This window comes from Protopterus annectens, chromosome 4.part1 (assembly GCF_019279795.1).
Source record: "Protopterus annectens isolate FY-2018-M chromosome 4.part1, PAN1.0, whole genome shotgun sequence".
In the NCBI taxonomy this organism is placed as follows: domain Eukaryota; kingdom Metazoa; phylum Chordata; order Ceratodontiformes; family Protopteridae; genus Protopterus; species Protopterus annectens.
In genome coordinates this window covers 1,008,590,128-1,008,604,099 of record NC_056734.1, presented here as the reverse complement: position 1 = coordinate 1,008,604,099, position 13,972 = coordinate 1,008,590,128, and the positions used below count along the sequence as shown (strand labels likewise).

The following is a 13,972-nucleotide window of genomic DNA, read 5'->3' as shown; positions in this document are numbered from 1 at the left end:
ACCTTATGGCAGCTAACCCAATTCCATCTGACAAAGATGGGAGAGCTTTTGATAGGTTTGGAAATAGTGTACAGTACTTCCACATTGACCTTCAGAACAGTGAGTTGTCAGGAAGCCAGCAAAAGCTTAAGACGTGTGAGCCTTTGACAATATGAGGAAGATGATTGCTGACCTGCCTTCTTCAAACATCAAGATAATTAACTCCTTAATTCTAAATTCTTTACTTTCTTCTATGCCTCAGGCAACCAACACACTATAAAATGTTCTTATGACACTGCCAGTGCTGTTTCTAGAGCAGCTGCCACTGCAGTCAGTGATGAGAAGATTTATCTGGGTATGTTCTCAGCATTTACCAGCAGATATGAAAGTTAAGCTACTGAATGTCACCTAGATAAAGCAATATTGTGTGGCCTTTCCTCAGCTGAGGTCCTCAAAAGAATTGATGAGGGGAAAGTTAATTCAGTAGGTTACCTAGATTAGTACTTGCGTATTATCGCAACCAGATTTTTGTGATACCACTTGCTTCCCGATTTTGTTTTCTGACCGTTAGTGTTTAATAAGTGTTGTATAGTGTGTTTCCTTTAACAATACATCTTTTTTTCTGCAGTGTTTTCAATAAAATGTGTAAAACAACCCCCCCACCAAAATAGAAACATGCTGTTGTTTCTTTATGCAGTTTACTGCCAGGGTGGTGAAGCTTAACTGAAGAGTGCGCCACCGACCGCTGAACGTTCCTTTCCCTTTTTTTTGTTTTTTTTTTTTTTTTTTTGTTTTCTTCATGGCAGCAAATGCTGATGAATGCAACGGTCAGATATAGATATATATATATATATATATATATATATATATATATAAAATGTATATATATATATATATATATATATAGATAGATATCACAGTTGTGTCAACTGTTTCCCCTGAGACTTGTACAGGTACAACACAGGTTATCTAATTAATTAATTTTAGATGCGTTTCTGGGATTACACCCCCCCCCCCCCCCAAAAAAAATAAATAAAAACATGCTGTTGTTTCTTTATGCAGTTTACTGCCAGGTTGGTGAAGCTTAACTGAATAGTGCACTGCTGCCCGCTGAACATTCCTTTCCCTTTTTTTTTTTTTTTTTTTTTTGTTGTTTCTGTAGCAGCAAATGCTGATGAATGTAACGGTCATAAAAGTTTTTTTGGATCTTTGTCAGCAATGTCACAGACTTGTACTGGTACAACACAGGTTATTTGTTTAATTTTAGATGTTTCCTGACATTTGTACATCACTCTGTCAGATTATGATAACGGTAAGCAAGTGGTATTCTAGCAAAAAATCTGGTTGCGATGATACGCAAGTACCCCTAGATTTTTCATGCACGCACCAGTTCCTAAATTTAATAGAAATGTTCTTTTCAGTTCCGTGTCCTTTTATAGGAAAGAGAATAAGCAGTACCAGCAAAACATGCGTGAAGGTTCAAAAAAGAAAGGAGTGAGGGTCCTTCCAAAACAAAGTGTAGTCTATAAAAAGGCAGATTGACTATATGTCTCATCCCCCACCACCCTAGCTGCCTAATAAAGCTTTGCTAAAGGCATCTTCAGTTTCCTCTGTAGAACTAGATAACTTCAGGCACTTGGGTTCTAAGAACCTTACAGAAAGGCTGCAACTGGCAGAGGGATTTTCTCTCTCCCTCTTTTGCAAGGGATTCCTCGAAATACATCCTATCAAACCTCTCTGTTTCCTCCTATCCTTGATAAAATTCTGTCTTTGGGGTTTATAGAGGCTCTTCTCCAGTTCGAGTTTTTCTGGTGCCAAAGAAAAGGAACTTTGAGGTCTTGTCCTTGGACCTTTCTTTTATAAACCTTCAGGTCAAGTCTCAAAATTAAGAACTCTTTCTATTGTGTCTGTTGCCTCTCATTCTGCCTTGCAGTTTTCTATTAACTTTAGATTTAAAAGATGTTTATCACATTCCCGGTTCTCAAAGATTTCAGAAATTTTTAAAAGACTATTTTTACATTTTCAATTTTCTGCTTTGCCCTTTTGAGCTGTCAGCAGCTCCAAGAATATTTACAAAGTGCCTAGCTTCTCTAATAGCCCATTGCAGGTTACAAGACATTCACAATTTTCCATATTTAGATGACTGCCTTACTTTTGCAGTCACTTTGATAAGTTGTTAGGACTCTCTTGCTTGGAAAAAATACTTTTTTTTTCTTAAACAGGGATTTTAACTGAACCTAGAGAATCCTCTCTCATGTCTCACACTACAGTTTTTCTAAGGCATCACTCTTGATGGCTTTTCTTCCTCAGAACAAATTGGAATTTTACAAGGAATAGGTTCTGATATTTTCCAAGCAGATACTGACTTCTGCCAGGGAATATCTCACGGTTCAAGTTTTTTTGCTCTATACAATCCTTTCTTTTCCTTTGAATAAACTTCATGTGATAAAATTCCAGTGGTTCCTCAAATCATTTTGGTCCCAATACCAGCACCCTCTATCCATTCAGAGCATGGGTGTCGGGGTTGTCAGAAGGGAGAGAGCCTCTGGTAGCTCATTCATTTCTTTCTCACCGCACAGGTTTCCTTTGTACTCCTCCTGTCCCAACTGAGTCTGTAACTACAGAGGCCTCAGACATTGTTTGAGGATCTGTTTCCAAAGGGGTGAAATTCTGGAGTATGTGGAACCAGCAGGAAACATTGAAGCACATAGCTACTAAAGAAATAATGGCACTTGGTAAATGCTGTTAACCAGTGTTTGCTTGATCCTGCCTTCCTTTTTCTGGTTTTTACTTAGTAAATGGTCTCGGATCTCTAAATCATCTTTGAATTCTGGGTCTTCAACTATTAATCTCAGACAACACTACATTGATGCATGCATAAACAAGGAGTTTCCAGATCAATATCTAGTTTTCAGACTAGGTATGGTAGCCTGGTTCATAGGTAGGTACTAGGCTATCTGCCCAAGGGCCTAAGTAAGCCTAGCCAACAAGGTTCCCTGGCTTACGCCACCCAAGAAAGTTAATTTCCTGTGCCCCTATCGAGCAGAGCCACAGAAGTGATCCCTGGGGTGTATTTCCTAATTCTCATCCACTCATCAAGATTTTTCTTGAAGAGTGCTAATGAGGAACTTTGCTTGACATAGATGGTAGTTTGTTCCAGAGTATAGGAAGTTTCTGGGACAGGAATTTATCCCCTCCAGCATGTCCTGTGTATTGTGGTGACAAGGTTTAGGTCCCTAGAGCATGTAGCTCGGAGGGATTGGGATTTCTTTAGGTGTAGCATGTCCAACAACTCTGGGTTTAACATAGCTTTATATGTTAGGCAGAGATCTCATCGGAGTAGACGATATGCTACAGAGTAAAGCTGGAGTCTTTTGAGACGGTCAGTGTAGGGCATCTGTTTGAGGTCAGTAATTCTTTTTTTGAGGCACTTCTGTGGCCTTTCCAGCTGCTGCAGATGTCTTGTGAGGTACATTCCAAAAGGGTCGTTATACTCTAATGGTTCTAATGAGTGCTGAGTAGAGGGGGAACAATTACCTCTTTTTTTCCAGGATGAGAACCCTTTTGTGATGAGGTGTGCTACATAGAAGGATTTTCTGACTACTGTGGCGATGTGATTATCAAAGGAGAGACTACTGTCCAGCTGGGTCTCAAGGTCTCTTATCACACATTCAGCGTGCCGTTTATGTGGTAGCTCTTGGGTACAGAGTTTTTACCAAAGGGGATGACAATGCACTTTTTGGCATTGAGCTTGAGGCCATGCCTCTGACACCAGGCATCTGTCTCAGTGAGGCCCTTCTGTTGGATGTCCATGTCATTTGGGGACTCGACTATGGCTCCTAGTTTGCAGTCATCTGCGAACTTCATTAGCCAGAGGCCTTCTGTGTTAGCCTGTACTTCATAGAAGTAGATACCAAACAGGAGAGGTCCCAGGACTGAACTGGTACTCCACTTGTCACTGGTTTGAAGTCAGATTTGGAGTCTGCAACTTTTACAGTGTGGGTTCTGTCAGTGAGCCAGTTGGCAACCCATCTTGTGACGTAGGGATTTGTACCTAGTTTAGTGAGCTAAGCTATAATTCCAGAATGGGGGATGGTGTTGAAAGTCATGGCGAGGTCAGGATAGGCTGTGTGAACCACCTTACCCCCGTCTACGGCTTTGGTGACTGTCTCAAAGAAGTCGATCAGGTTCAGAAGGCATGATCTGCCTTTCATAAACCCAAACTGGGTGGGGTCCAGAGTTTGGAGGTTACCAATGTCGTTGTTTGAGTTCCATGATGATACGTTCCATGGCCTTGCAGACCAGGCTCATCAGGCTAATAGGGCGATACTTCCCAGGATCAGTGCTGGCTCCCCCTTTGTGGAGTGGGATAACTGTTGCTGTGCGCCATTCAGTGGGCACAAAGCCTGACGTGAGACTATGATTGAACATGGTGCTTAGGTGGGGAGCCAGTTCGTTCTGAAGTTCATGTAAAACGCAGCCTGGTATGTTGTCTGGTCCCATGGATGCTGTATTTTTGGTTTTAGAGAGTGCAGATTTTACCTGCATAGATGTGATTAGAAGGACTCAGCATTCGACCTGTATAGATATGGGCCCTTTAGGGGGTGAGAGGGGGGTAAAGTTAGCACTGAACCTATCTGCCAGGATGTTGGCAAGATCAGTTGATTCTGTAATTTTCATGCCGTTGTGCTGTAACTCAGAGCAGATCTGGGTGTTGCCATTGAGATTCTTGACATAGCTATAGAGTGCTTTGTAGTTGGCCTTAGAATCGGTGACAATTTTGTTTTCGTAGCTAGCTTTGGAGGATCTTGTAAGGGATCCCAGCTTCTTACTAAGGCTGACCAGGGAGCGCCTCCACTCATGGGATTTTACTCTCTTTTGCAATAGTTTCTTCCTCCTGTTGTAGAGTTTGTTTATGGCAGCGGACCACCATATTGGCTTCCTTTTTTTGGAGGGTAACGTCTTGGTTTTGTTTGGGATAGCACGATCCATGCACTCGTGTAAGTGCTTATAGAATGCATTTGTGTAGGATTCAGTAGTCGTAACTGTATTGTCCATCTGCATAGGTGTCATGAAGTTTGCCACTTCTGTCTTAAGAAGCATGAAGTTGGCTTTGGAGAAATTTTTTACTGTGGTTTCCTTAATGGTGGGTGGGGGCGGGATGCGGATATCTATTGTGATTAACTTATGGTCGGATCTGACCAACAAGGAGTTGACTTCAGGTGTGGAACCACCGGTCACTCATGTTGATAATGTTGATATAGTTGCCCCTGGTGGGAGTGTGGATAAGTTGATCCAGGGCATTGGAATTTATGAATTCCAGAAAGCATTGAGCGAAGGAGTTGGTACATGAGTATTTTTCCCAGTTAATATTGGGGTAGTTGAAATCGCCCATTATTAGGGTGTTTGGTTGAACCCTAATATTTTCCAGTATGTCAAGAAAAGAGGAGTGGGAATCCTGGGGCATGGTGGGGGATCTGTAGCAAGCTACAATTTGGATTGCAGTTTTGCCCCGAGTTAGTTGCACTTATAACCTCAGATGCATTATGCTGCGCAACTAGCCTGGAGGTGTGGGTATCCTTAATGAATATGGACTCACTTCCGCCTTTGCTGTTCTGGTCAAGGTTAGATGGCTGAAAAGTGTGGTATGAGTTGTAGCCTGGTAATGCAGGGGTGCTCTGTAGAGCCTTGAACCAGGTCACAGTTGCTGCACAGATATTGATGTTCACCATTTTAAGGAGTGCCTCGAGTGAGTGCATTTTGAGATTTAGACTTCTAGCATTGAGTAGCATTACCCTCAGTTTTTGCTTGCCTGTTCCTATTACGGTGGTGAATTTGTCATTTGAACCTTGCCTAAAAAAGGCACTATAGGGGCAGCAGGAGCCTTAACCAGTACCCAGAATCCCAGGGGCGACAGGTGCAGGCCATCTCTGGCAAAGCATCGTGGTCTGTCGACCATGTCGCCCCAGGCAGACAGATACTGGATCCCCTTAGAATGACACCGTCAGCTTATTCAATTGTTGAAGTTGATCATTTTGTCCTTGTACTGCGGTATCATTCTGGGTGATGGCAATGCTACTCAGGGCTAGAGTCATACCTCCTTGGGCTACAAGACTGGAGAGCTCTTCCATGTCTCCTTTTCATGTAGTCCAGGGAGGTACGTCTCAGGTCGTTCACACCAACATGGACAGTGACAGTCATATTTGTACTTTTGGAGTGACCTGAGTGCGTGGGTTATTTGGCGGATCCTGGCACCCGACAGGCAGCTGACAGTAACATTCTTGTTTAGCCTGGTGAGTGGGACATCAGTGTGCCTGACTAGAGTCACCTATGACTAGTGTGTTGGGTACACTGGTTGGCTTTATAGGCTGTAGTTTATTGGCACACTAAGTCTGTGGACTATGTGTCATTTGGGTTGTGTTGGGGGGTGGAGGTTGCTTGCGTTTCTGCTTTGGAGGTCTCTTACTTGAGCAGATTATTATTGAGAGCCTCTGCAAATGTTTTTGTGTTTCTATGTGTGGATTTTGGTGGTGTAGGTACATGGCAAATCAGCCCAGTCTATCCCTACTTATGTTCCATCAGAGCAGAATTTTGAAACAGACAAGTCTGAGCAGTACAAGGACAGACCCCCACAAATAGAAGTTGTACCCATGGGGCCTTCAGGAATTATCCAGCTATGGGAAACTCCTTCAGTAGATATGCCTCTGTTCACAACAAACTAGCAAATTTATCTTAACAGTAGATGTTCAAATAGCTCACTGTTTTAGTACTAAACAGCTTCCCTCTTCCTTCTCCCTTATTTTTGTTTATTTCTACCAGGTTGTTTGTTAAAAATTCTGCACCAGGAATCTTTGCACAAAGGCCTGGACAACGGATGCCTTTGAGTCTCTTGGATAGGGAAGTTCTTTTTTTGCTTTTACACCCATTTGTCTGGTAGCCAGACTTCTTTTAAAGATTCAGAGGGACTCTCCAAGGATAATATTGGTCCCTCCCCCTTGGCCCAAGCAATAGTGATTCACTTCTTTTGAAAATTATGAAGAGCTTAGCACAAGATTTGTCACAAGATGGACTTACAAACAAGGTTTTGTTGAGCCACAATTTCTTCAAATTACTGCCTGGATAGTAGAATTTTATTACCTTGTAGACACCTTTTTCAGAGGAAATGCAGCAGATATTAAATGAAGCAAAGAAACCTACAACTAGAAAATCATATATTGAAAAGATTTTCAAGTTGGTGCCAAAGCAAGAACTAAGACAATTCTAAGGCTGTTAGACACTTTCATTTTGAACCTGCTCGCTAGGCTGACTTAAAGTTTTTATCTTGGAAAGTGGTGTTACTCATTGATGTCCTTCAAGGATGCATCTGCAGTCCTTACAAATGGGTTGTCCTGTCGTCAGGCAGCCCTTCGGTCGGCCGGATTCCAAAGTCTGGGTCTGGCCTCGGCTGGTGTCGCACTTCACCCGACGTCATAACTGCAGTTATTCGGGTATAAAGGCATCAGCCGACGCCATTTTCCTCAGTCTTTCTTGCCGCGTGGCGCCCGAAGCAGAAGCTGTTCGCAAGTGCCGGTCGGTCAGAACCAGAGATTACTACCAAAAACTACTTCGAAGACTTCAAAAAAGCTAAGTACCCTGTTGGGGACTCTCTCTTGCCTCAGCCGATGTCAGAAAAAGTGAATAACTGTTTAACTTGTGGGAAACAAATACCTCATAAAGATTTCCACTCTTACTGCTTACCTTGTCTAGGCCCAGACCACAACGTCGCAGCTTGTCTAGCCTGTGCTTCTCTTAACCAGCGGACGCTTAGACGTCGGTCGGAGTTTGCTGAGGAGTTTTTCGGCTCCGATTTTGCTTATATTATGCCGTCGGATCCTCCGACTTTGCAAATATCTAAAAAACCGCAAGGAAAAGGACCGACACTCGCGGTCCGCGGTTTCGGCCGAAACCGCGATTAAGCCAACCGCGAGTGTCTCGGTTTCGGCTGAAACCGAGCAAGCGGTTCCTCCTTCAGCCGAAAACTTTCCTCCTGCCAAGGCTTCTTCTACCCTCGTGGAATCGGCTTCTGATATCCCACCTACTGTTACAGTTTCTCAGGAATTATCAGACACTATTCCCTTGGAGATCCTTAGAGAGATGGGGTAAAAAAGTTTACACTTCTGCTACTCTTTCAGCTAGGGCCTTGAACTGTCAATTTCACATAATGCAGTATCAAGAATTTTTGCTAGATCAGTTAACCAAAAAAGTGTCCTCAGATGAAACAGTAGACAAAAAATATGTGCAGGAAATGGTACATAACATTCAACAAGTCAGTAACCATTCCCTAAAATGCGGCTATGATGCACTGGAGGCTTCCTTTAGATCAGCCATGACTGGCACAGTCATCAGAAGGCATGCATGGCTAAAAGAACAGGCCTTACCAGACCATGTCAAATCAAAACTATTAGATGCTCCTATGGATAAGATCAATTTGTTTGGCTGTCCTGCACAACAAGTACTGAAGAAGATGGAAGAGAAGGCAAAATCTGTCCAAACAGTAAAAGATTTCTTACAGGTCCAACCTCCAAGGTTTAGCAGGAATTGGCCCTCCAAGAATTGGTCCTTTCCAGACTCCTCCAGAACTCAGAGAGGCAGGAATAGGCGTTCAAGAGGCAGAAGCCAATCCAGGGGTGCTTACAGAGGACGTCAGTGGCAGGGCAACAACCAGCGAGGCACAGCCACAGACATAGCCACCACCACAACTACAGGTCAATCACAGTGACTTGGCTCTGGCACCGCCTACCAGGGAACAACTGCAAGCACCCTTAGGCGGGAAGCTAGCCTTATTTACGACAAACTGGCATTACATCACAAGAGACAAGTGGATTTTACAGATAATAGACCAAGGTTACAGGTTTCACTTCCATACTCTACCAGGGAAGAGAGGAATGCCAAACCTACCTCCAAATCAACAGACAGAAGCACTAAAACAAATATCCCAATTATTAAGGATGAGAGCTGTAGAAAAGGTACCTTTTATGGAGCAAGGGAAGGGATTTTACTCCAGACTCTTCCTGGTACCAAGAAAAGAAGGCAAATGGAGACCTATTCTCGACTTGTCCGCTTTAAACACATTCCTCATTGTTCCAAAATTCAAAATGCTGACCCTACAGCAGCTTCTTCCCATGCTGGGCAAGGAGTCTTGGCTGGTGACTCTAGATCTCAAGGAGGCATACCTGCACGTCCCCATACGACCAAACTGCAGAAGATACCTCAGATTTCTTGCAGGATCAGAGCATTATCAATTCTCAGCATTGCCCTTTGGCTTATCTACTGCGCCCAGAGTGTTCACGAAATGCCTGGCATCAGTAATTGCTCATTGCAGGCTTCAGGGAATCCAAATATACCCATACCTGGACGACTGCCTGATACAAGCGGACAACGAAAGCAAACTAGCAGAAGATTTACAAAGGGTCATTTATCTGCTACAAGCCCTGGGATACACAGTCAATTTAAAAAAGTCAAGACTGATACCATCCCAGAGAATAACCTTTTTGGGTGCAGAGTTGGACACATCAAGGCAAATGGCATTCCTAACAGTAGAAAAACAGGAGCAGCTACCTCTCTACTTCTTGGCCTTAACAAAACAGAACCATCTGACAGCAAGAAAAGTTCTGCAAGCCTTGGGCTACATGGCATCCTGCATAATTTTGGTACCGCATGCCAGACTGCATATGAGAAAACTACAGTGGTACCTAAGGAATTTATGGTCTCAACACAAGCACAGCTTGGAAACCCAGATTCCCATTATTCCATGCCTGAAGCAAGAATTCCTATGGTGGGCTCAGGCTTGTCAATCAAACACAGGATTGCCTTTTCACAGTACTCAACCAAGCCAAACCATCACGACAGACGCCTCAGACCTCGGTTGGGGGGCACACATGCTGGACAAGTGCATACAAGGCTTATGGTCTCAAAACCAGCTGCACCTACACATAAATCTAAAGGAAATGCTGGCAGTAAAACTGGCAATTCAGGCATTCAGGCCATTCCTTCAGCAAGGTCTATTGATGGTAAGGACAGACAACACCACAGTTATGTGGTACATCAACAAACAGGGAGGCACACACTCGTATCCTCTTTGCCGGATGGCACTGGATCTCTGGAATGTGGCCCTGAGCTACAACATACAGTTAAAAGCAATTTTTGTACCAGGAAAAGAAAACATCCTAGCAGACATTTTAAGCAGGACTACCACGGATGCCCGAATGGATGCTGCATCCGGACATCTTCAAAACCATTACAAGAAAATGGGGACTCCCAGAAATAGACTTATTTGCATCCCCACACAATCACCAACTAAAGAAATTCTGCACAAGGACGCACCACCCACTTGCTTGGAAGGTGGACTCCTATCCTTCAGTTGGAAAAACCTAACAGCATATGCATTTCCACCACTTCCTTTGATGCACAAAGTGCTATTGAAGATCAAAGAGGACCGTCCAAGGATCATTCTGATAGCTCCAGACTGGCCAAGGCAACATTGGTACCCATTACTGAGGAGCATGTCTCGGGAACAAATATGGCCACTACCCTGGTTCCCTTGCTGTTAACACAGAACAACTACAACAATCTGCATCCAAACCTGAAAACTCTGCAGCTGACTGCCTGGAACATTGCATAAGACCAATTAACCCAAATTTATCCCAAAGGGTTAAAGACATTATCCTTGAGGCTCGCAGACCCTCAACAAGAAAAAATTATTCAGCAAAATGGAAAAGATATCTCATTTGGAGTACTGAAAAGGAGAAGATGTGTCACTGGTAAACATAGCCAACATTCTGGAATACCTGGCAGAGCTCTTCCACACAGGCCTGTCCTATTCCTCCATCAAAATTCATGCATCAGCTATTTCAGCAGAATACGACTTGGATCCTCCTGTCTTCTCACATCCTCTGCTCAGACAGTTTCTGAGAGGAATTAAAAATGTAAAGCCTCCTAGGAAGCCACCATTACCAGCATGGGACTTGAACTTTGTGCTAGAAAAATTGACACTTCCTCCTTTCGAACCAGCAGCAACAGCAGAATTGCAATACTTATCATGGAAGACTGCTTTCCTGCTGGCAATCACTTCAGCAAGAAGGGTATCTGAACTTCAGGCATTAATGGCAGTGCAACCCTTTCTGATCTTCCATCAAGATAGAGTGTCCATGAGAACAAATCCTTCCTTTATGCCTAAGGTGGTTTCCAGAGTTTCTTTAAATCAGGCTATCCACCTACCTACATTCTTCCCTAACCCACAGAACAGGGGAGAAAGACTGCTACATACCTTGGATGTATATAGACAATTACGCTATTACCTGGACAGGACCAAGGGCAATAGGAAAACTGACCAGCTACTGGTAGCATATGCAACAGGAAGGGAAGGAAAAGCAATTTCAAAACAGACAATCTCCAAGTGGATAGGAAATTGCATTAGATTTTGTTACTCCTACCATGGAAAGAAAACTCCAGAGAACATCAGGCCTCACTCTACAAGGGCAACAGCCACTACCACAGCCTTCTTACGAGGAGTGGCTACCAAGGACATTTTAGAAGCTGCTACTTGGAGCTCCGTGCATACATTTGCCAAGCATTATAATTTACCTTTATACTCTAGATCCCGAGCAGGCTTTGCCACTGCTGTTTTGCAAGGGATCCTTACTACACCATAACTTTATTTGTCAAACCTCCCCCAGTTTGACTATGGTATTCTACCCATTTGTAAGGACTGCAGATGCATCCTTGAAGGACATAGTACAGTTTTGTACCTACCATAAATGTAGATGTCCGATGGGAATGCATCTGCAGTCAGGATTACCCACCCGCCTTCCCCTCTGTGGTGCTCCTAGGGTATTTGCCCATCTTATAGCTAGCTGGGGGAATCTATTATGGTGTATTTGTTTGTATATATGTACATACATGCTTATTTTTTGTGTTTGCTCTCTACTATTTGGAATCATTGGCATTTATCCAAATTTAGCCTTCCAAGAGGGCACCTGGCATCTGGGGCAAGAAACACTGAGGAAAATGGCGTCGGCTGATGCCTTTATACCCGAATAACTGCAGTTATAACGTCGGGTGAAGTGCGACACCAGCCGAGGCCAGACCCAGACTTTGGAGTCCGGCCGACCGAAGGGCTGCCTGACGACAGGACAACCCATTTGTAAGGACTGCAGATGCATTCCTATCGGACATCTACATTTATGGTAGGTACAAAACTGTACTTTCTGGCTTCTGCAAGACGAATATGTCCCCTAACCCTATATTTTCTTTTACAAAAACTTTGAGAACCAGTCCCTCTTTTATGCCTCAAGTGGTTTCAGAGTTTACATTATGCCTGCTTTCTCTCTCTAGAAAAATAAGAGAGAAGAAAATTCTTCACACTCTGGATGTCCATAGGCTCCAGTATTAAACTGGCTGTACAAAATACTTCAGAAATTCTAATCAACTGTTTCTTTCTTTTTTGCCATCATAGGAGAACCATCTGTCAAAACAGACCATTTCTAAATGGTTGTCTCAGGCTATACCTTTTTGTTGTTGTTATAGTAACAAGGCACTTCAAGGCAAGTCAGTGCCCACTCTAGTAGGGCTCTGATGTTTCTGTTGCTTTTTGGAAGAAGGTGGACTCTAGAAATGTTCTACAGCCCGCAAGATGGTTCACTGTGCACGCCTTTACAGAGCAGTACAAACTGGATTCTTTCTCTTAGGGCCCAAGCAGGCTTTGCTAGGACTATTCTCTAAGGGTTCCTTGACTGACCTTTCTCCCGCCTTCCTTTCTAGGCTGTATATTCTGTATAGCTTAGGCTACTGCAACAGTGCTCTAATGATGATCATAGTATAATTGTACAAGTAAATTTACCATAGCAATAGATGTTCAAATAGCTCATTGCTGCAGTACAAACAGCCTTCTTCCCTTCCTTCTTCCTTCTATTTGTTGTTTATCAGGTTGTAGGTTTTTAGTCATTCTTTTATTGCCCTTGCTCATACTTAACTGAGTGAGCTGTAGCCTCCATTGTTCTGAGGTAAGAAAGCTCTGAGATCTTGGTACCCTTACCACTGTCTTTATACCATTGTCCTTGAACTCTTCAGTGGTTAGAGCATGTGGAAGGTGCCCTAAAGCTTTCGAAGCTGGTTGGTCATCCAGTCCTTGGCAGGATAAGTCTTTTAGCTTCATCTAGTACAACAGTGATTTATTTGAACATGTACTGCTGTGATGAGTTTACTTGCACTACTGCACTATCTAGAAGTTAGAGCACAGAGAAAATCTGAGGTTTTCTGCAGTACCAGAGAAGTTTGGAGGGAGTAAATGTAGAAACATTATGAAGGGGCAAATAAGTAATTGAGTCTGTTAACTGAGAGAGAGCATCATATGCATTCTCTTAGTTTAACCTCTATAAAGAAGCCAAGGCCCATATGGGCTAAAGTGCAGTAGTATCAGCAGAAGGTAATGTTTGACAAAATTGTGGCAGAAAGAAAAGGTGTTGATTATTGATGCCAGGGTTTGTTTTGAAAAATGACAACACACTTTACACTAAATAAAAAATTTACATTGAAGCTGTTTTTACTGCATTTAACTTAATATTGCACTTGGAATCCTTGTTTGTTACTATTTGACTGTATTTGTAGCAAATTCTTCTGTGTAAGCTGTAGTAGCTGATTCATAGCATTTATAAGTGTTTGCTGTACCTGTTTCTGCCTGTTTTGTGAAAAAAAAGAAAAAAAAAGAAAAAATATCTCTTGTTTTTCCTGCTTTACTAGTTTAGTCCAGTTTCAGAGTTGCTGATTCCTGGGCTTTGGTTGTAGTTCCTGTGTACTGTTTCCTTGCCTTATTTGGGGAAGGAAGCTACCTTGCTTTCCTGCTTTACTAGTTTAGTCCAGTTTCAGAGTTGCTGATTCCTGGGCTTTGGTTGTAGTTCCTGTGTACTGTTTCCTTGCCTTATTTGGGGAAGGAAGCTACCTTGCTTACCAGTGGGAG

General features: G+C 43.0%; 1 protein-coding gene across 1 annotated transcript in view; it reads left to right on the top strand.

Annotated features, from left to right (window-relative positions):
* Positions 1-13,972, top strand: part of SENP5 (SUMO specific peptidase 5) — a 1,029,054-nt gene that overhangs the window by 692,393 nt on the left and 322,689 nt on the right. The window contains exon 7 of the mRNA XM_044070892.1: positions 1,142-1,227. Coding sequence (XP_043926827.1) covers positions 1,142-1,227 — 86 coding nt within the window. The remainder of the gene's footprint in view (positions 1-1,141; positions 1,228-13,972) is intronic.